At 45.3% G+C, this 22,969-nt stretch overlaps 1 protein-coding gene across 8 annotated transcripts in view; it reads left to right on the top strand.

Moving 5' to 3' along the window:
- Window positions 1-22,969, top strand: part of LOC104591951 (uncharacterized) — a 104,628-nt gene that overhangs the window by 60,334 nt on the left and 21,325 nt on the right. For 6 of the 8 annotated variants that reach the window (XM_088903467.1, XM_088903466.1, XM_088903470.1 and 3 more), the window contains 3 exons: window positions 4,372-4,485; window positions 5,187-5,240; window positions 5,950-5,997. In XM_088903467.1, coding sequence (XP_088759593.1) covers window positions 4,372-4,485; window positions 5,187-5,240; window positions 5,950-5,997 — 216 coding nt within the window. The remainder of the gene's footprint in view (window positions 1-4,371; window positions 4,486-5,186; window positions 5,241-5,949; window positions 5,998-22,969) is intronic. The other 2 variants (XM_088903469.1, XM_088903468.1) reach the window with 2 other exon arrangements.

The raw sequence follows: 22,969 nt of genomic DNA, 5'->3' as shown, positions 1-22,969 counted from the left end.
TGAATGGCTGCTTGGTTGTCACAAAACAGTTTGATAGGACTAGAAATCTTCACACCAATCTCATGTAGTAATTGCTTTAGCCACATCAACTCACATGTTGTATGTGCCATGGTCCTATACTTTGTTTTAACACTGCTTCTAGCCACCACGCTTTGGTTTTTTGCTCTTCTAAGTAATTAGATTTCTAGCTAAGGTGTAATAGCCAGTTATGGATTTCCTATCAGTAATTGAACCTGTCTAGTCTACATTTGTCAACCCTTCTAGAGACGGTTCTCTCTCTTTGTTATATAGCAATCCTTGACTTATAGCACGCTTTAAATAGCAGAGAACCCTAACAACATCTTCCTAGTGACTTTCCTACCATTCTCCTATACTTGCTAGGATCCTTTAGGAACTCCCCTTCACTATCAGATATCATAACGTTTGGATCACTAGGAGTAGCTACTAGCTATTGACCATGCTCCTAGTAATTCTGTTTCCTCAAAGAAATCACACACATATTGCCTTTGTGAAAGAGATATTCCAAACTTTGACCTTGCTACTTCAATGCCTAGGAAATACTTCAGGTGTCCTAAGTCTTTGGTTTGAAATTGTTGCTACAAGAATTGTTTTAACTCCTTGATTCCCTTTGTGTCACTCCCTATAATGATGATATCGTCAACATATACAATTAGTATAATCTTCCCAGATAATGTATCTTTGCTAAATACAGAATGGTCCATACTACCTTGTCTCACTCCAATTGAACCGACCAAACCAAGCTCGTGGTGATTGTTTCAGCCCATAAATAGCCTTTCTTAACCTACATACCTTTCTTGCCTCCCTTGAGCAATGTAGCCAAGAGGTTGCTCCATATACACTTCCTACTAAAGATCACCATGGAGGAAGGTTTTCTTCACATCTGGCTAAAACAACGACCAATCAAAGTGATCCACCAAAGAGATGCTAACCCAAATAGACCCCATTTTGTCAATTGAAGAGAAGTTGTCAATGTACTCAACACCATAAGTCTATTTATAGCACTTTGCCATCAGTCTAGCCTTATACTACTCGACACTACCATCAGGTTGATGCTTAACTGCATAAACCCATTGATATCTAACCACCTTTCTACTAAGAGGTAGAGGAGTGAGATCCCATGTATTATTGGAGTGAAGAGCACAAATCCTTATCCATCAGCTCATTGTAGTAAGGAGAGACAAGGGCTTCTTGTAGAGATTGAGGAATTGACACAGAAGAAAGAAGAGACAAATTGTTGATGTGAAGGAGACAAACAAGTGAAAGAGGCATACTGGGAAATGGGGTGCTGAGCACTACACTTGCCTTTCCGAAGTGCAATAGGAAAGTCTAACTCAGATGGATTTATTGATGGTGAAGGTAACAATGGCCGGGGAGAAGCCAGGGTAGGTGTAAAAATTCTCAGTGGTCCCGGAGTAAACACTTTGTGAATTAGTGGGCGTGTAGGTGCTTGCACAATGGAAGTTGGTAGGGAGACCTCTATGAGAGCAAGGAGAGGAATAGATGGAGGCAAAAGAGACTCAATTGTAGAGAAGGAGGGAACATTTTCAAAGAAAGACACATTCGGAAGAATGAAGGATCAACGAAGAGTAGGACTATAACACATGTATCTCTTCTAAGTATGAAAATACCCCAAAAAAGACACTTGTGAGCACGAAAATCAAGCTTTTCCATCTTGGGACCAAGACGATGAGAAGATACATCCAAAAACACGAGGCTGAAGCAAAAAAGGAGGGAGAGATGGAAACAAAAGAGAAAAAGGGGACCCACCATTGAGAACTACAGAGGGCCTATTATTAATAAGGAAGCATGACGAAAGAATAATATCACTCCAATAAATTTTGGGGACGGTGTAGTGATTTAAAAGGGGCGAGCCTAGGCGCATAATGTTTAACATCACATTAGCTATTTGAAGTAATGCAATTGGGAGAAGAATAAAGAGATTGAGAGTTTTACATTCTCAAATATGTTTTATATGCTATGCTTGATTTTATTTTTAAAGTTTCATTTAAATATGTTTTACATTTTATGTTATGTATCTTAATTTGAGTTAATAGGTTTTTTAAAACTTTTATATTAAAATATAAGTTTATATTTTTAACTAATATTATGTTTAGTATTTTTTTTCCTTTTCAATTATCAAAAAATATATTTTTTTGCTTTTTCTCTCTTTTTTTTTTTGAATTTTTAGCATTTTTTTTGCATTTTTGTGTCTTGCTTCGAAAAGGCATGTGCCTTGCCTTGTGCCTTGCACCTCGGGTGCAAAATGCCCATTGCACTTTTTTTGTGCCTTGCACTTTTAAAACACTGGGACGAAATTTGAATGAGAAGGGCCTGAGCAGTATCAAGTAAATGCCTATTTTTCCATTCAGCCACACCATTCTGTTGAACGGTGAGAGAGAGAGAGAGAAAGAGATATCCCAAGGAATCATTCTAAGCCCAAGGGTCCTAGACTCACTCTTAGGGTTTATAGAATCACTTTATACAGCAAACTTGCAAAAGAGCTTTCAATAAATCTTCAGTCATTAGCTTCAAAAGGAAGAGAATACATCTCTTTATAGAGTGACTTGCGTGGCCCAAAATACTATTCATTATAATTACAAAAAATGCTACTCCTAAACTGGAGGAACAAGATATTATGGCCCAGGCCCACATGATACTGCTCAAAATGATGAAAATGTCCTTGATCAAAACGATGAAAATGTCCTTGTGTTGGCCACCTTCTTACTAGAATGTCTTATAATGTCACTGACTAAAAAAGAGAAGAGAATGTCTTATAATGTCTAGAGTGATCCCCATCAATGGGTCAACCAATCTGAATGGTTGGTTCAACTGTGGGCTGGAAATATTGCTACAACCTAGAAGTCTTTCTTAATTTTGATAGTTAGTCACATACATTGAACTCAAAAGAACCAATTTTTGTCATATGGTCCTGGATCCAGAAGTTCAACAATGCACTTAAATTGTTCAGCCTGAATGCATTAATCATTATCATCATCAGTGTCATATGGTCCTGGATCCAGAAGTTCAACCATGTATCCAGTGTCACCATTCCATTCTGTTGAAAGCCATATCTATTGTTAAATTATTAGTGCTTAAATTATTTCTTACTACTTCGATCCATGTCCTTTTTGGTTTACCCATACCCCTTCTAGATCTAGCCCCTTCAACTTGCGACGGATCACTTCTTCTTATGGGTGCTGTCAAAAGACTTCTATGCATAAATTATGAAAAAAATGGTCTTCTATGCATAAATTATGAAAAAAATGGTCTTCTATGCATGCGACCAAACCATCTTAGTCTATTTTTTTAATTTTTCATTTTCCCACTTGTTGGAGCTATTCCTAGGTTTCTTTGAATGACTTCATTTCTGACCCTATATCATCTTCTGCCAAGATTGGATGGTCATTCATTTCTTGGAGCTACCTCCTTGTTTTCTCACTCGTTCATCTCAATATATGTATTTCTGCCACTCATGGGTGTTCAGCTTACTCGATTAAAATTTCATAGTAAAGAAAAATAAGAAAAACAAATCAATTTGGATTGTCTCTTAAAGCTTTTTTTTTTTTTATATAAAAATAAGCTTAATACAATAAATACTATAGGCCGTAACATAGATTTAAAATATGTACTTAAGTAGGTTTGATCAAGCCAACATTTTTAAGAACTAGGCAACCTAAAAACTATTTTGGCTTCTGACTCTAGTTTTTGATTGTCTGACTTTCTGTTTTGCCCCAAGTTTGACAACATATATCACACATGTTATTTTATAAGGCAATTGAACACTTTTAGGTCATTTACCATTGTTGTGGGGTGAAAAGCAAATATTTGTTGAGTAATGTTATCAAACAGGCTTTCCAATCTTTATATTCATCTTTTGTTTCCTAAAAGATCTTTTACATTTTTGATATCTGAAATGTCTTTTTGGAAAGGCAAAACAAACACCATCCATGTTTTTCTTGTTTTAAGCTTTTTAGTGAGTGTAGGGTTTCGGGGGTCAATGAGATAAAGCATAGCTGACTGTGATTATATTTTGTAAAGACTACACCAGAAAATCTACAGAGAAGGGAATAAGATTTCCCAAAAGCAGGACAACTTTTACCATTTACTTTTCCACCATGATTGGCTTGCATCAAGAACTTACTTTTTATCACTTTTATTAGCATTAATGTTGGATATTTAAATGCTGAGATTTGCAGCTGTAATCATTGAGGACAATATATTGTTAACTTCTATATTGTGTAAAAAATTTTTGGTACATGGATTAAATTTTAAGTAGCTATTCACTTGCCATGTTTAAGATATGTGCCATGACAAGTCTTGATGGCACTCTGTCTGTTACTCCTATGACAGGTACTCTTGTATGCCATTGTTGCAATGGTACTTTTATTTCCCTTTGATATTTTTTATTTATCATCTCGCTACTACTTGTTGAGGACACTCTGGCGGATCTTTCTTCCATTACAGGTGAATAGCATTTTGGTAGTATTCTTGTACATGTAATTACATGCTAAAGATACATTACTGTATAATTATGTATTGTCAGAAATTCTAGAATAATGTGTTGTTGTAGGAAACTTTAAAATGTTTATTGGGTTTTGCTGGACGATGTTGATTTGATTATCTTCTAAATATTATCATGGTGGAATGGATGGCCTCTACTGTTGGTTTCGGAGGAGAAGACATACAATAAGAAATAATAGAAAATTGCAGGTTAATTGGGTGGTCTTAAGAAAGAGTCAAATGTTGGTATTTTCTGGTTTTATCTTTGAAAGGTGATTCTAATGTCATTTGTCATCTTTCTTGATTGATACACAGATTTGTAGCTGTGTTTTAGAATAGATTGATCAGTGTTTTGAGTTCTTTAACTCAAAAGAATATTGGGAAACATTGGATGACTATCTGTTTCTTGGTCATTGCTTGTTTTTTTTGTGATAAATATATGTATAATGAGGAATTTTTCTGAGAGGACCTTGCTATCCATAGATTATCTCAAAGGGATTTGTTGTCCCCTTTTCTTGTATATTATTTATTTATAAGATTTTTCTGCACACAATATATTCAATTTATAGTGTTACTAACAAAAAGAACAACAAAAATGAATTTATTGTGGGTTGTATCTGGCATTACTCATTCTAACCCAATATGGTGGATGATGCTGAATGCAGCCAATTTCATTTTCAGACTTTTTCTTGGCGGATATCCTAACATCCATGGCAAAGGTATGGATCTTGAACGCCAATTAAACCTTAGGAAATCTATTCCTCATAATCAATGAAATCTTAGTTATTGATAAAAAAAACCTTAGGAAATCTATGCGTATTGATTAAATTAATTGTGAATAGTTGAATTATCCACTTGAAAAATGGATGGTTGCATCGAAACCATCTAATTTTGTGTTAGTTGTCCTTTAGGCTTTTATTTGAAATTTGCTAGTAACTTGCAAGAATCATGATGCCATTTATTTATGCGTTTAGTTATTTACCTTTATTTTAGTTCTTTTTTCTTTGAGTAGCTGTCAGGTTGAGAGTTTGTTTGGTTAAGTGGAGGCTTTTATTGGTTAAGGATAAATAAAACATACAACCAAGTTTTTGACTTTGAGAAGGTGCAAGAAATGGTTCAATGAATGTAGCAGGCATTTAAGTAAGCCATACAAAAGCAAATATGCGCTCCATTTAAAATGTATACCAACTTCGATTGGGTTCAGGTCTGGAACTTTCCAGATCTTTGTTAGTCATTATTAATGGCTTAGCGTATCTTGGCTGGTTTGATTGAGTGGTATTGTTATCAACGTTTTAATGAAATCTTTGAACATAATGAATTTGTCTTCATTGTCTACTATCATGGCTTAATTGCAGTGTTGATGTACTAGTTGTAAACTTTAGCTTCTATTGTTTCTTGATATTGTTTGTAATTTTTAATTATGTGCAGGTATTTTCAGATTTGGAGCGTTCGGTTTGTCGGATGGTCCATAGACAGGTTAGCATTTTGATGTCAAAAATTGGTTTTTGTGCATATTGATGTACCTAAGCCTTGATATATTAATATTTTATGAGTCTCTCCTGCTGTTTGGTCCAACAAAATCAAGTTAGATCTTTACTATTGCAGTTTTATTATATTCCTTTCAATGTGTTGGAGTCATCTTTCTTTTTTTTTTGGCCATTGTTATCCATTTATCTTTATCTTGAAGAGATATTCATATGAGATGCCTTGTGCATTGGATATGTTAGGTTACTGCCTAACCTCTTGAAATGGACAAAAGCAGAGGCGAGAGAGTTGATTTGGACTCTGCTTGCATCAAGGACAACTGTCTGCTTATGTCGCCTCCTCCTATAGACATACTTGGTCACAGTCATGCCACACATGAAAAGTTGGTCAGATGTATCTCTTGGAATAGGAGACTCTGTGAGGGCTGAACTCCTAGCTGCAGCACAGGGGATACAGATTGCTTATCAACTTGGAGTGCAGAACTTAATAATTGAAGGAGATTCCAAGGTGGTAGTAGGATGGTTGGCTGACCCGGGTACTGTCACTTGGGACTTTAAGGATATTTTAGAAAAGGTTAAATGGCTTTTGAGGGATATGACAGTTGGATTTCAGTGGGTGGGTAGATCGGCTAATGCCTTGGCTGATTATCTTGCTAAACAAGGGGATACTCAGGTTTCCTTGTATTCGGCTTCTCTGTAATTTTCGTTGTCCTTTGTTCTCTTTATTAACTCAAGGGTTAGTGGTATCCTCCATCTCCCCTCTTTGGCTATGAATTAATAAATCTTACAATTCACGGATAAATAAAAAAGAAAAAAAACGGGTTCCTTCCCCTTAAGCTGATCTTGTCCTTAGGGAAAGTCCTTTCGGAACTTGAGGTAGGGCACCCAGGTAGTGTCTTCTAACTAGTAGGCTGGTTCAATACACAAATGCATCTTCCATGTACTGAAGCAGTGTAGGACAATTGATCACTCCTTAAGGCATTTTTTGTGTAGAGATAAATGAAATGTGGAATGAAGCGTGGAGGAGGGAGGCCCAACTTATTAGCTACGAACCCAATTCTCTCAAAGATCTTGAATGGCCCAAACTACCACGGCGTTAAGATTGTTCCAGGTTCTATGAATAGTTCTGCAGTTTGAGGAAGACTAGGTCTGAAGGGATGAGAGATCCATCGTATGGACGCCCAAATCTTGCGGAATAAAGGGGCGAATTTCAAAATTTTTTCTCTCCCTTTCAACTGGGAATCGCATTCCCTATTTAGAAAATCATATTTTCAAGGATCAATCTTGAACCATAAACTGAACCAGATTTGAACCAAAAGGAGTAGGAGAGGATTATACCTGATACGGAGAAAAAGTATCTCCCAACGAATGTGTTCATGCCCAAGGAAAGATCCAAAGACTGCTCCCACTAAAGATGGCGCAGTGCAGGATGGAGCAGAATCAGCAGTATTCTTCTCCAAGAATTCTGTCATTCGCAAGAAACAGCAGGATGGCACGTGGGCACAACTTCCTATCAATTCTTTCTCAAAGAACTGATGTCAAAATCGAATCTTGACTTCTCCCACAACTGGAGATCGAACTGGATGTCTGGCGGCTGCAGGAAGGAGGCGGCAAGAAAGATCTTTGCAGGGATTGCAGAAATCTTTCTTCTGTGATTTCAGCTCTGAAGAGGATCTGATTATTTGATTCTTCTAAAGGTTTCCGCCCCCTCCTTTTGTAAACCCAAAGGATCAGCTCCTAATCCAATTAGGAGTTGCTAACCCAAATCATATTTGGATCAGACATCCCCTTAGGTGATAAGGATAAACCCTTATCTTTTTTTGCAGATTAGATTAGCCTTCTCCTAATCTCATTAGGAGGTTTCTAGATCTGAATATTCAGATCTGGACTCTCTGAGTGGATACCCTATCCTATCTGCTAATCCATCTTAGAATTCGCCCCATTATTAACTAATAAAATAGCCCAGTTCGAAATGGGCTTTAGGCCCATTAAGCTTATGTGCTCACTTTACCTTCCTAACTGCTGCTCAGTTGGGCTTCCTTGTATGGCGTGGGACCCAAGCATTGATCTACACATCAGCCACATGGGTTCGGCCCAACCTTTGTTACAAGGCCTGGCCGAATACACTGTTATGGACAGTGCACCCCCTGAAACCCATCAAATGGGCTCTATGGGCCCAACACTTACCCTAAGTGGTCCCTGGGCCAAGCCACCTTGTAACACCCAGGGACTGTGGGCAGATGCAAGATTAGCCCATCAGGTATTATCCTCAAGGGTCTTACATTTAACCTCTCAGCCCATAATGATCAAACACTGCCCGACAAGAGAGGACCTCTCCCTCGGTTGCAAGGAATAGTGTTGCACTCTCTACTTATATGGATCCCGGGAATTAAAACCTTTTGCAAACATTTTAGAAACCATAATGTATATATACTTTTATATCTCATATAAAATATATTTTGCAAGACAAATCTCAACGATTGAAATCGGTTGCCGATAGTCTTGGTTTCCATCAGAGAGAGTGCATCCCCGATCATTACTTTTGTCCGACAAAGGGGCTGATCCTGTCACTATGATCACCCACTCAGATGAATTCTCAGACAGTCCCAACATACCCAGTTTTTGAACCCTGCTAAGGATCTCACTGATTGGTACATCAAAGACAGCCCAATCCAACACCTAGTGCAGTATCATAATCGAGTCTAGGGGTCGGGTGTAACTTTCCAGTTTTGCCCATTAATCTTAAAGGTCTAGGGCAATACTGGAAATCTGGTCCAGTTCAAAGATTCAATTAATCCTACACTGTATGTGCCTAGGGTCTCACCCTGGCAGCTGAGACAGGCCACCTGAACCGACTTGGTGGCACAACAGTGTCAGCCTTATCAGGATAGGTCTCCCCAGACCGACCCACTGGCTGTGAACATTCTAAACTAACACGAGTCTCATTAAGTGTCCAGTTTAAGGGTATTACACAAAAATATACCAAGGGAACATGAATCAAATATGCACTTTTATTCATTTACAATAAACTCATAAAGTACATCATTCTGATTGAAGCTAAGGGCATACAAAACTGTCCAACAAGGTCCCCCACATGGTATCAACAGTTGCACCCACATTTAGTTGGACTTGAGTTTTTTAAGATTGCATATCTTTGTATAAGATGTTTTTCAAGAGCGACTACCATGGTGGAACATTTATTGTTAGGAAGGAAAGGGAGAGGTTCCCTTCCATGTAAATCTTTAGAGGGGGTCATTCAGGTTGCTGCTTGATAGGTGGTGATGTAGGCGCATTTGGCTCCCCCAATACGGGGCTGACACGTGTCAGACGGTGGACGACAGCATTGGGTCGCTATAAGGATGCGTGGACCCCTTCGGTATGAACCGGGCGGGCCCAATCGCAGGGCACTTCGTGTCCTCTGCTGGAACATCTCGCGAGCCCTCGTACGGCTTGCATCTGGGCCATCTGAGCCCAACCTCTCCCAAGCAGCTCCGACTATAAAGGCAAGGCGCCTCCTACAAGGTAAAGGATCTAGAACTTTTGAGACCTCTCATATTCTCTCCACTAAGGACTTAGTGCTATCGATGACCTCGTCTGGACCCCTCGGTTCCAGACTTATTGCTTACCTCGTGCGGACACTAACTTGACCGTCAGAGTTCTTGCCTCGGGTTACCACCCGAGGCCTCTGACACTCTCTTCGTTGCAGAGCAACTTCCAAGAGCTCTTCCAGGCCCCTCGTATGCACAAGTGAGCCGCTGCACCTCGGTCTCCTCGAACGTCCTCAGTACTAGCCCTCGGCCTCTACAGTGTTCGAGGGAGAGATCCACCTCGGCCTCGACACATCCTCTCCGGACCCTCAAAGCCTTCGACCCTCCTTTGAAGCTCGGGAGTGAATTTACTTTGTTGCCCTTGGCTAATCCGAGTACCAACAATTGGTGCTGTCTGTGGGAAGCGTTGCTAAGACGATCCCCTAAAACACTCCAAATTTAAGATCTCCTAAGCTTCGGACACCATGGTACGAAGAGCTAGGAACCCCTAGAACCTTGTCACTTATGAATAGTTCCAGGCAGTCCTCGACCGTCTGGACCACCTCACGCAACATGCGGAGCAAGTCTACCCCAGGCAGGAGGTCCCCCTCGGGGTGACTGCCCCGCCGGGGCGTCAAAACAAAACTGGCGCGAGCATGCCGAACCTCTAGCCCTCGGCCTAGCTGACCCCCAATGGGCGGAGTCCGTAGAGTCCGATAGTAGCCAGTGCGCTAGCCCACCATAGAGGAACGTGAGACCTCCCAACCAAAGGGAGGAAGAGCCAGTGCAGTCCGAAGACAGTCGTCAGCCCTTGGAACAACACCGTCGCCGTAGGAGGGAGAACCCACGGGACGAAGGCGAGCACCTTGGCCGTCATAGCGTCCACTCAAGGGCCGAGGGCCGATGCCGCGCCTCTCCCCCGCTAGTCTCAGATCTCCGCGACATCCTGAATGATTGCCTCGCCAGAAGGGAGGCGCGCGGTATTGCCTTGGAGTACTCCGGAGTTCGTGCTGACCCCGCCAAGCCCATGAAGACAAAGACGGGGAACAGGCTTCGCTCGACCCTCGGATTGCGGAACTACAAGCTGATCTCGGGGCCGTCAGGGATGACCTCCGCCAAGTTAGAGAGAGCCGAGCTGATGCCTCGGCCGGTCAGAGCAACCCGATGGGGAGGATGGAAGCCTTCACCCCGAACATCATCTCTGAGCCTCTTCCACAACACTTCAAAGCTCCCACGCTGGAGATGTACGATGGGAACTCAGACCCTGATCACCTAGAAAGGTTCAGAGCGCTCATGATACTCTATGGGTATTTTGACGCCTCGATGTGTCGGACTTTCCAGACCACTTTCAGGGGGGTTGCCCGTCGTTGGTTCTCTAGTCTCACACCTTGGTCGATCAGCTCATGGGAGCAGTTCACCAACTTGTTCCTTGCTCGCTTCATCAGTAGCAGACGATGCCAGAAGAGCATGGTCTCCCTAATGTCCATCAAGCAGAAGCAGGGAGAGAGACTGTGGCCCTACATCGACCGTTTTAAAAACGAACTCGAGGTCTGGGACCTCGACCCCATGGTCTCTAGTACGCTGCTATCAATGGGCTCTGCCCTGGCTCGACCCTGAAGTGCTCGGTCGCCAAGACCCCGTTGAAGACTGTAGAGAACACTGATGTGGACCCCATTGCTGTGGTCCCCACTGTGTTCGTATGGAAGCATAGCATATTTTTTTGTTAGTTATGTCAGTGTTAGTTGGTAGTTATTTCAGTTTGTTGTTACAACTTGTTATTTCAGCTTTATTATTAGTTTATTTTCCATGTAAGCAATAAGGGCAATTCAGCCCGTTTACAATTAGTCAACATATATAAATATTAAGAGTGGGTCGGCAGATCATTATGATTGACCCTCTCTCTCTTTTCTAAAACCCTTCGTTTGCTTCTACTTTTCTCCCTCTCTTCTTCTTCTTCCTCTTTTCTTCTGAAATCTTTTCTTTTACTTTCGAGTTCAAGACTAATTGTACTCTTGATTGACTACTAAGACCAGGGTGGAGTTACTCAAAAAAGCCCAAAAGTACATCGCGGCCAAGGAGGCTTCGGCCGGAGATCACCAAGAACGGGAAGCCAAGCGCAACAACGGGCCCCCGGAGAAGAAAAGGAAGAGCGGAGACCACCGCAACAACAACAACAAGGACAACAAGAAGCCAACGACCTCGGCCCTAGCTTACAACCAATATACGCCACTCAACTCCACCCAAACCCAGATCTTGATGCAGGTCGGGGAGGAGAAATTCATGAAGTGGCCTAAAAAGATGAAGAGGAACCCTAAGCGGGGGAACTCAAAGAAGTACTATAAGTACCACCACGGAACTGGCCACGACACGAAGGACTGTTATGATTTAAAGAACGAGGTAAAGTCTTCATCCGCTGTGGGCACCTCAAGTGGTATGTTGAGGGCGAGGCTGGCGCTTCGTCCTCCCGACAGCAGTAGTAGCAGCAGCAACACCAGCAAGTAGCCAACGTCATCGACGTCATTGCTGGGGCACGGCCTTGGGTGGAGCCTTGGCCTCGGCCTGCAAGGCCTACGCCAGGTAGTTGAGCATCCACAAGCCTACCCCCAAGAAGCCGAAGCAGCAGGAAACCCTCTCCTTCATGGACGAGGACTTGAAGGGGGTCATAGTCCCCCATGATGACACCCTTGTCATTTCGGCCACCATCGCCAATTTCGTAGTGAAGGGGATCCTCGTCGATAGTGGCTCCTCGGTCGACATCCTCTTCTTTGAAGCTTTTGAGAAAATGAAGATAGCGCCTGAGCGCCTCCACCCATCCGACGTCCCACTGGTTGGCTTCTCCGGTAACGTGGTTAGATTGGAGGGAAGAATTACCCTACCTGTCACGGTAGGGACCGAGCCTCAACAGGTGACGAGGATGAACGAGTTCCTGGTCATGGAGATTGGCTCACCCTACAACGCAATCATGGGGAGGCCGATCCTTCACGCCCTCAGAGCAGCCATCTCCTCATACCACCTCGCCCTCAAGTTCCCCACCGAGCACGGTGTTGGAGTCGTTTGAGGGGACCAGCAACCGCCCGTCAGTGCTATGTGGTAGCACTAAAGGGCAAGAACAAGGAAGCATTGCCACTAGAGGGCCTTGACCTCAGGGAGGAACCAGCTAGCCGATGCCAACCAGCTGAAGACCTCGCCTCGGTTCCCTTGGACAAGGCTGAGCCCGAGGAAGCAGTTCGTGTTGGGTCCATCCTTCCCTTAGAGAGCCTATCCGAACTGGTAAGTTTCCTCAAAACTAATGCCGACGTCTTTGCTTGGTTTGCCGCTGACATGCCCAGAATTGACACCTTGGTCATCACTCATAGAATGAGCGTGGACCTGAACTCTAGGCTAGTTCGGTAGAAGAAGAGCAACTTTGCATCGAAGCGTTGGAAGGCCATAGGAGAGGAAGTTGGCAAGCTACTCGACGTCGGTTTCATCCGAGAGGTATACTACCCTAACTAGTTGTCAAATGTGGTTTTGGTAAAGAAAGCTAATAGGAAGTGGCAGATCTGTATTGATTCCACAAACCTTAACCAAGCCTGCCCTAAGGATAGTTTTCCTTTGCCGAGGATAGACCACCTCGTTGACGCCACTACAAGGTACGAGCTGCTTAGCTTCATGGATGCCTTCTCCGGATATAATCAAATATAGATGCACCCCGAAGACAAGGACAAGACCTCGTTCATCACCAAGCATGGTACCTACTGCTATAGAGTTATGCCCTTCGGCCTCAAGAATGCAGGGGCCACCTATCAGCGCCTCGTCAACAAGGTGTTCAAAAATCAGATGTGGAGGAAGGTTGAAGCCTATGTGGACGATATGGTGGTGAAGAGCCTAAAAGTCAAAGCGCACACCTCGGACTTGGCCGAGCCTAAAAGTCAGGCAAGTTTTTAGGCTTCGTCGTTACTCAAAGAGGCATTGAGGCCAACCCTGAGAAGATACAAGCCATACTGGACATGACACCCCCTCGGTCGGTGAAGGAGACTCAGAGGCTCATTGGCCGAATAGCTGTCCTCAACCGCTTCATGTCGAAGTCGGCCGACCGCTGTTTTCCCTTCTTCTGTGCCATCAAGAAACTAAAAGACTTCCAATGGAAGGAGGAAGCTACCTCGGCCCTCTATAGAAGAGGCCCAGGTCCTCCTAGTAGAGGCCGAACCGTCATGGATGGACCCCATCATCAACTTCCTTTGGACTGAGCAGTTGTTCGACGATTGGAACGAAGCCAGGCGACTACGACGTCGGGCATCCCATTACACCTTGCTCGAGAGAAAGTTGTACAGAAGATCATTCACCTTGACCTACCTCTGATGCCTTCGTCCGGAAGAGGGTGAGTATGTGCTCAGAGAAATTCACGAAGGCATCTGCGGCAACCACCTTGACGGTAAAGCCCTAGCCCAAAAAACATTAAGGCAAGGGTGCTTTTGGCCGACCCTTCACAAGGACGCAGCCGAGCTGGTACGGAGATGCGATAAATGCCAGACATGTCAACCTCTGCCACCAGCCGACCACAACCCTCTCAGCTCTCAACAGCCCTTGGCCCTTCGCCAAGTGGGGAATGGACCTCCTCGACCCCTTTCCTCAAGCAATGGGGGGTAGGAAATACCTCGTCGTCGTCGTGGACTACTTCACCAAGTGGGTAGAGGCCCTACCCTTGGCTACCATCACAGCTTGAGCAATAGAAAGCTTCTTTTGGAAGAATATCATCTGCCGCTTTGGCCTCCCCCACATGTTGGTAACTGACTACGGAAAGATATTTGATGCCAGGTTCCGGGAATGGTGCGCCTCCCTTGGCATCAAGCAGCAGTACACCTTGGTAGCCTATCCCCAGACAAATGGCTTATCCGTGGTCACCAATAAAACCATCTTGGTGTGATTGAAGACCAGATTAGATTGAGCCAAGGGCCTATGTGCTGATGAGTTGAGCAGTGTCCCCTAGGCATACCGATCCACACCTTGGACGGCCACGGGAGAGACCCCGTTCGGCTTGACCTATGGTACAAAAGCTGTTATCCCAGCAGGAATTGACCAGCCGACGCTCCGGATCGAAGCGTACAATGAGGCCGAGAACAATGAAGCACTGAGAGCAAACCTAGATCTGATGGAAGAAGCCCGGGAGCAGGCACAAATCAGGGTGGCCACTTACTAGCAACAAGTGGCCCGCTATTACAACTCGAAGGTGAAGGAAAGACACTACTGAGAGGGAGACCTCGTCCTTAGGATAGTCATGGTTCCCTAGCCCGGAGTAGGAAAGCCGGGCCCTAACGGGGAAGGTCAAGCAGGTCCTCGGCCCCGACACCTTTCATCTAGAACACTTATATGGAAGACCCGTCCCTTGAATGTGGAACTCGGAGAACCTCCGGATGTACTATCAATAAATGTAAATTTTGATGATTGAATATTGCAAAGTTCCTCTTCAGCTCAATGTTTAGCGAGTGTTCTCAATAAGTCCCAGGGCCCCTTGGCTTCGTGACTGGTCGAACCGTCGCCTCCCCGGAGCGTCGGCGGTTCGCATCGGCCCAAGACCCTGACCTCCCCGGAGCATCACCTTGGTCTCGCCGAAGTAACCACTTGGGAAGGAGATTAGCTAGGCGAGCTACACCTCCGCCTCGGCCCCTCCCCTACACTTTGGCAAGCCACCTCAGCCTTGCCTAAGTAAACACTTGGGAGGAAGCGAACCAGGCAAACTACGCCTCGGTCGAACACATTATGCCTCGGCCTTGGTCCCCCAACTATCTAAAGCAAGCGTATACCTAAAGTGAGCCATTACGAAGCGGTTTTTGAACTGTGATCTTTTCGTTGGGAGGGGCAGGGACCCTTGGTAAAAGAAAAAAAGAGAGGAAGAGAAAGAAGGAGAGAACACTATGCAAAAAATGCTTTGATCATTCATTCATTCATTTCGTATAAGCATTTACAAAAAATGTGGCCTCGGCGGCCGAGCACATTTACATCAAAAGAGAAAAACAAAAAATACAAGGAAAAAAGTAGCTACGCTTCACCATCGGCCTGGGGGAGGGCGGAGTCTTAAGCTCTATCAGCAACCTTGGCTCCATCAACGGGCCCGTTGAGGATCTGGATGCTCTGCTCGAGGGACTCCGGGTACACTTGCAGCCCCTCGGCGTCGAAGTCCGGCAACACTTGCAAAATAGTCTTCTTTGTATCCTCGACGCCGTCCAGGTAGGATTGGGTGGCGTAGTCGACGAGGCTCTTCTGATACTTGTACGACTGCTTCCAGATTTCGACGGCCTTAGCCACTTGTGCCTTGGCTGCCGTTGCCCGCTTTTGGGCCTCCATTGCAACCCCGTCGAGGGCAGCCCGATCCTCCTCAGATTTCTTGAGGGCCTCCTTCACGTAGTTTGCCCGGGCCTTCTCCCTCCTCAAATCATCATCTAGCGTTTGTTGGAGCTGCTACTCTTCCTTCAGGGAGGCCATGGCCTCGTCTCGACTACTCTCTACCTTGATGCCTTCACGAGTAGGTGGGCTATCTCAGTGACCTCCTCGTTCTGAAGTGTGGAGGGGCACCTCTCCACTGTCGTACAGGCATCTCCCCACCTCGACCTGAACGACCAACCCTCGGGACAAGAAAAAAAAAAGAACTCGCCCTTTCATGTGTGGACAGGCGAAGGGCTGTCAACTGGCTTACCCTTCCGAGGCTGAAGGTAATACACGCTAGCCTCGGAGGTGTGCTTCCTCGGCACGAACAAGGCACGGAATAACTTAGGCATTAGCTCCACGTCCTGAAGTCGAGCCACTACCAACATGGCTACCATGGTTCGGAGGGCATTGGGGACAAGCTGGTTGATGGTGATCCCATACCACCTCAACATCTCAGAAATCAGAGGGTGAAGAGGGAACCTAAGGCTGAACTTTAAGAAATGTTGGTACACGTAGATCTCCCCCTCCTCGGGAGTCCATGGACGATCACCAACGTCATGTACTCGGAGTGAGTACAACTATGGTATGTAGAAGTGCCTGGCCAGGGCCTTCACTTGGTCAACGTTTAGAGTACTATTGAACTCTGAATGCGGTAGATTGGCCAGGTAGCCCCTTTGGCTCCGTTGGCGTCACAGATGCGGTGCTCTCACAGGGAGGGTCACTGCCTCAACGGCTTCCCTCAGCACCACAAGAAGCTACCCTCTCCTTCAACACCTCCACCTCTTGCTGAGGGGGGACCTCGGCAATCGACGACCCCAAATTGAAGCTAAGGGGAGTAGGGGTCCGAAGAGAACTCTCCTCTGAAAGGTCGGGGATCTTGTAACACTTGGGGCCAGAATCAGAACCAGACATTGGGCCGAGGTGTTACCTAAAGATGAAGGATGGAAGGAACTAGACGAAATGTGTTAGTTAAAGACTTGGGAAGCGGAAGTCTTGGTTGCAAGGATGCCTAGAGTCAAATGACGAAGAAAAATTGCGACTAGGGCCTCTATTTATAGGAGAACAAATTGCCCAGATCTGGCTAGATCCAATGGTGGGGAAGAATCCGCCTCCATTGCCCATCCGTGGCATGACACTTGGCACTCAGCCTCGGGGAGACAAAACGACGCCAGCCGAACCGACGGGACCATTCGCCACAACCTGTTGGTTAAAACCCATTGACCCAACGAACTCGTGGATTGGCTCACTTAGAGCATCCGTCCCGCCTACGGAAGACTCATCACACGCGACCCGTAAACGACCCCAATGCAGAAACCCACTCGGGCACAAGGCATAGACTCGGCTTCTCCGAATCCACTTGCACGGACTTCCCGGCTGGAGCCGAGGCCCCAATAGCCTCGCCACTCCACCACGAAGAGACCAGGCTGAAGCATACGGAAGACGAACGCGATGCCACTATAGGATACATCTCACGAGATGAACTCAATGGCACCTACCAATGTTAGTACTCCCTTCAGCCCTCTATAGAAGAGGCCTAGGTCCTCCCGGTAGAGGCCGAACCGTCATGGATGGACCCCATCATCAACTTCCTTTTGACTGAGTAGTTGCCCGACGGTAGGAATGAAGCCAGGCGACTACGACGTCAGGCAGCCCATTACACCTTGCTCGAGGGAAAGTTGTACAAAAGATCATTCACCTTGCCCTACCTCCGATGCCTCTGTCAGGAAGAGGGTGAGTATGTGCTTAGAGAAATTCATGAAGGCATTTGCGGCAACCACCTCAGCGGTAGAGCCCTAGCCCAAAAAAATTAAGGCAAGGGTACTTTTGGCCGACCCTTCACAAGGATGCAGCCGAGCTGGTACGGAGATGCGATAAATGCCAGAGACATGCCAACCTCTGCCACCAGTCAGCCATAACCCTCTCAGCTCTCAACAGCCCTTGGCCCTTCGCCAAGTGGGGAATGGACCTCCTCGACCCCTTTCCTCAAGCAACGGGGGGCAGGAAATACCTCGTCGTCGTCGTTGTGGACTACTTCACCAAGTTGGCAAGCACCTCGGACGCAACCCTCGGCCGCACTGTCTGAGTATGGAAGCTACCTCGGCCCTCTATAGAAGAGGCCCAGGTCCTCTCGGTAGAGGTCGAATCGTCATGGATGGACCCCATCATCAACTTCCTTTTGACTGAGCAATTGCCTGACGATTGGAACTAAGCCAGGCGACTACGACGTCAGGCAACCCATTACACCTTGCTCGAGGGAAAGTTGTACAGAAGATCATTCACCTTGCCCTACCTTCGATGCCTCCGTCCGGAAGAGGGTGAGTATGTGCTTAGAGAAATTCACGAAGGCATCTGCGGAAACCACCTCGATGGTAATGCCCTAGACCAAAAAACATTAAGGTAAGGGTACATTTGGTCAACACTTCACAAGGACGCAGCCGAGCTGGTACGAAGATGCGATAAATGCCAGTGACATTTCAACCTCTGCCACCAGCCGGCCATAACCCTCTCAGCTCTCAACAGCCCTTGGCCCTTCGCCGAGTGGGGAATGGACCTCCTTGACCCCTTTCCTCAAGCAACGGGGGGCAGGAAATACCTCGTCATCATCATGGACTACTTCACCAAGTGGGTAGAGGCCGAGCCCTTGGCTACCATCACAGCTCGAGCAATCCAAAGCTTCTTCTGGAAGAACATCATTTGCCGCTTCGACCTCCCCCACATGTTGGTAACTGACAACGAAAAGAAATTTGACAATGCCAGGTTCCAGGAATGGTGTGCCTCCCTCGGCATCAAGCAATACACCTGGGTAGGCTATCCCAGACAAATGGGCTAGCTGAGGTCACCAATAGAAACATCTTGGGTGGACTAAAGACCTGATTAGACCGAGCCAAGGTCCTATGGGCTGATGAACCCATCTATGGCGCGACACTCGACACTCGGCCTCGGGGAGACGAAACGATGTCGGCTGAATCGACGGGTCCATTCGCCACAACCCGCTGGTTCAAACCCATTGACCCAACGAACTTGCGAACCGGCTTACTTGGAGCATCCGTCCTGCCTACGGAAGACTCTCGTCATGCTTAACCTGTACGGGTAACGGCCCCAATGCAGCAACCCACTCTGGCATGAGGCATAGACTCGTCTTCCTCGAACCCACCTGCACGAACTTCCTAGCCGCAGTCGAGGACCCAACAGCCTCGCCACTCCACCATGAAGAGACCGGGCCGAGGCATACGCAAGATGAATGCGATGCCACTGCAGGGTACACCTTGCGAGATGAACCCAATGGCTCCTACCAATGTTGGCACTCCGTTCGGCCGAAGCCGAAGCCCTATCCAGGCTTATGCCTCGGCCTTGGGAGCAGGGGGCAAGTGATGTAGGCGCATTCGGCTCCCCCAATACGGGGCTGACTCGTGTCAGACGGCGGGCAACAACATTGGGCCCCTTCGGTACGAATCGGATGGGCCCAATCACTGGGTGTCGAGTGTCCTCCACTTTAACATCTCACGAGCCCTCGTACGGCTCGCATTCTGGCCATCTGAGCCCAACCTCTCTCAGGTAGCTCCGACTATAAAGGCAAGGCGCCTCCTACAAGGTAAAGGATCTGGAACTTTTGAGAGCTCTCATATTCTCTCCACTGAGGACTTAGTGCTATCAGTGACCTTGTCTGGACCCCTCGGCTCTAGACTTACTGCTTACCTCGTGCGGACACTAACTTGACTGTCGGAGTCCTTGCCTCGGGTTTCCACTCGAGGCCTCTGACACTCTCTTCCTTGTAGAGCAACTTCCAAGATCTCTTCATGATCCCTCGTACGCACAAGTGAGCTGCTGTACCTCAGTCTCCTTGAACGTCCTCAGTACTAGCCTTCGGCCTCTATAGTACCCGAGGGAGCGATCTGCCTCGGCCTAAAGTCCTCGGCCTCGACACATCCTCTCTGGACCCTCAAAGCCTTCGACCCTCCTTCGAAGCTTAGGGGTGAATTTACTTTGTTGTCCTCAGCTAATCCGAGCACCAACAACCATTATAATTGATTTTTCAGCAGATGTGGGTAACACAAACACTGCCCATAGAGATATCTTCCCAAACTTGGCTGGGTGATGCTGAAGTATTTGGCAGACTGAAAGTTTACAGCTGCAAGAAGAAAAAAAACTCAAACCGTACCAGAGTCCAAGCCCATCACCAAGGTTACACCCTATAATGATCGTATCGTATTGGCACCCTGCTAAAACACCATTTTTAAGGCAATCCTCAAACTCTTTTTTTGGTATGTTAATGCTTGCTTAAAGGTATTCCTCAGCCTATTTTTGAAAGAAAATAAAAAAAAAGAAGCATGCAGTACAAAGTACCAAACTACAAATACCAATACACCCCTTCCGCCGTATCAAGGTGTATTGATACTTTGAACCTTGCCCATCACCAAGAGCAAACCCATATTTAGACCTATACCCATATACCTTTATCCATATCCACGTCTATGCTTCTAGCCCAGATCCATACCCAAAATCAAAGTCTATGCTAGCCAACCCATTAATTGGAGCATGAGTTGGGAATTAATGCAAGTTTAATGAACCTTGGTAGAGTTTCTTAGAATTAACAATAGCATATAGGAGGTCAATAGTCTTTGTAGAGAAGATGGGCCGAATGGCCCATAGGCTATTACTCTATGTTATCTTTATATGTTCTTCTCTGTAATGGGCCTTATTCTGCGCATACTCTTCTATGCTCTTTTTTGTAATTTCTTGTCCAACCAAGGACCTCTCTTGTAATTACTCAAAGATTAACTTAATAAAAGTGTATTAGTGTTAGAGGGAGGTTTAGTTCAAACCTCTCATTCTCTAACCCTCCTTGCCGCAGCTCTCTTTCTCTCTCACTCTCTCACTCTCTAATCTTCTCTTGTTTGTTTTTCTGGTTTTCTTGCACAGTCCCATACTTCTAGGGCTGTTTTTCAACTTGGTATCAGAGCAGGCCTGAGCTTGGCGTGGCTCTCATGTGGTTAGTCCAGCCGACTGCATGAGGGTGTTCTAGGGCTGGAAGTTTAGACTCATTTGCCTGACTCTTGGAGGTCATTGGAGGGTGTCCAAGACTCTATTCGCTTGGAGAATAGTTCGGTGACCAGGAAGAATCAGAGAGATAGATTGTTCGGCCTGACATCTGTGAGGGTTCTCTTATCTCTGGCAGCTCACTTTGATTGGCCCCTTTATCAGTTGGATATAAATAATGCGTTTCTGAATGGTGACTTACATGAGGAGGTCTATATGTCTCTCCCTCCAGGAATGTATGGAAGTGATATGCAAGGAAAGGTATGCAAATTGAAGAAATCTCTTTATGGCCTCAAACAGTCTCCTAGAGCATGGTTTGAGAAATTTAGAACAACACTTGTTAAATTTGGCTACACTCAGACACAGTCAGATCATACTCTTTTTGTGAAGAGAAGTGAATCTCTGGTAGTATATCTTATTGTGTATGTTGATGACATTGTTGTGACTGGTAATGATGGCTCAGGAATTCATGCTCTTAAGTCTTTCCTTTGTACAGAATTTGAGATTAAGGATCTGGGGGAGTTGAGATACTTCCTTGGCATAGAAGTTGCTAGATTCAAGGATGAGATTCTTATCTCCCAGAGGAAGTATGTCCTTGACTTGCTTTCTGAAACTGGGAAGATGGGTGCTAGACCAGCTGCAACTCCTATTGATATGAGTTACAAACTTTCTGCTTCAGATGGGACATTGTTAGAAGACAAAGAGGTTTTTCAGGGACTTCTTGGGAAGCTCCTGTACCTGTGCATGACTTGGCCAGATATTGCATATGCTGTTAGTTGTATTAGCTAGTACATGCATGCCCCTTGAGATACTCATATGGTAGCTGCAGAACGAGTTCTGTGTTATTTGAAAGGCTTTCCAGGAAATTGGATTCTGTTTACCAAGCATGGACATCTGAAACTTGAAGCCTATACTAATGCTGACTGGGCTGGAAATATTGATGACAGAAGATCTACTTTAGGGTATTGCAGTCTGGTGGCTGGTAATGTTGTCTCTTGGAGGAGCAAGAAACAATCAGTTGTGGCTCGATCCTCAGTAGAAGTAGAATATAGGGCCATGGCACATGGAGTCTCTGAACTGTTGTGGCTAAGGTCATTGATGGAAGAACTCGGGATTGATTATGACAAGCCAATGATGTTGTACTGTGATAATCAGGCTGCCATCAACATTGCCCACAACCCCGTACAACATGATAGAACTAAACATATTGAGGTTGATAGACACTTTATTCGAGAAAGAGTCTCTTCGGGTGAAGTGTGTCTTCCATTCATTACTTCTGAAGGACAATTGGTAGATTTCCTCACCAAGGGTTTTCCCAAGGCAAGGCTTCAGTATGACACTAGCAAGTTGGGCATGATTAACATCTATGCTCAGCTTGAGGGGGAGTGTAGAGAAGATGGGCCGAATGGCCAATAGGCTGTTACTCTATGTTATCTTTATGTTCTTCTTTGTAATGGGCCTTATTCTGGGCCCATACTCTTCTATGCTCTTTTTTTGTAATTTCTTGTCCAACCAAGGACCTCTCTTGTAATTACTCAAAGATTAACTTAATAAAAGTGTATTAGAGTGTTAGAGGGAGGTTTAGTTCGAATCTCTCATTCTCTAACCCTCCTTGCCGCAGCTCTCTCTCTCTCTCATTCTCTAATCTTCTCTGGTTTGTTTTTCTGGTTTTCTTGCATAGTCCCATACTTCTTGGGCTGTTTTTCAACTGTCTTCTTGAAGATTGGAAGTTTCTTAGAATTAAAGAAGGCATATGGAAGGCCGACAGTCATCTTAATTAGAATTTAGACGGTAGTCATTAAGATTTAATGCTAGTTTTCTTCCTAGCGTGGAAGCCTGCCTATATAAAAGAGAAGCACTAATCTTTTTCAGTAGTGAATAAATTGAGTATTTTCTTGAGCATTTTGTTGTTTGGTGGTGTGATTCCATCATTTTCTTAGAGGTATGGCTCTTCTTCTGATTGGTGTGACTCCAATCAAGAATTAGAATTCTAAG

Source organism: Nelumbo nucifera, chromosome 4 (assembly GCF_055504915.1).
Source record: "Nelumbo nucifera cultivar China Antique chromosome 4, China Antique-T2T, whole genome shotgun sequence".
In the NCBI taxonomy this organism is placed as follows: domain Eukaryota; kingdom Viridiplantae; phylum Streptophyta; class Magnoliopsida; order Proteales; family Nelumbonaceae; genus Nelumbo; species Nelumbo nucifera.
This window is presented reverse-complemented; position numbering and strand designations above follow the sequence as displayed.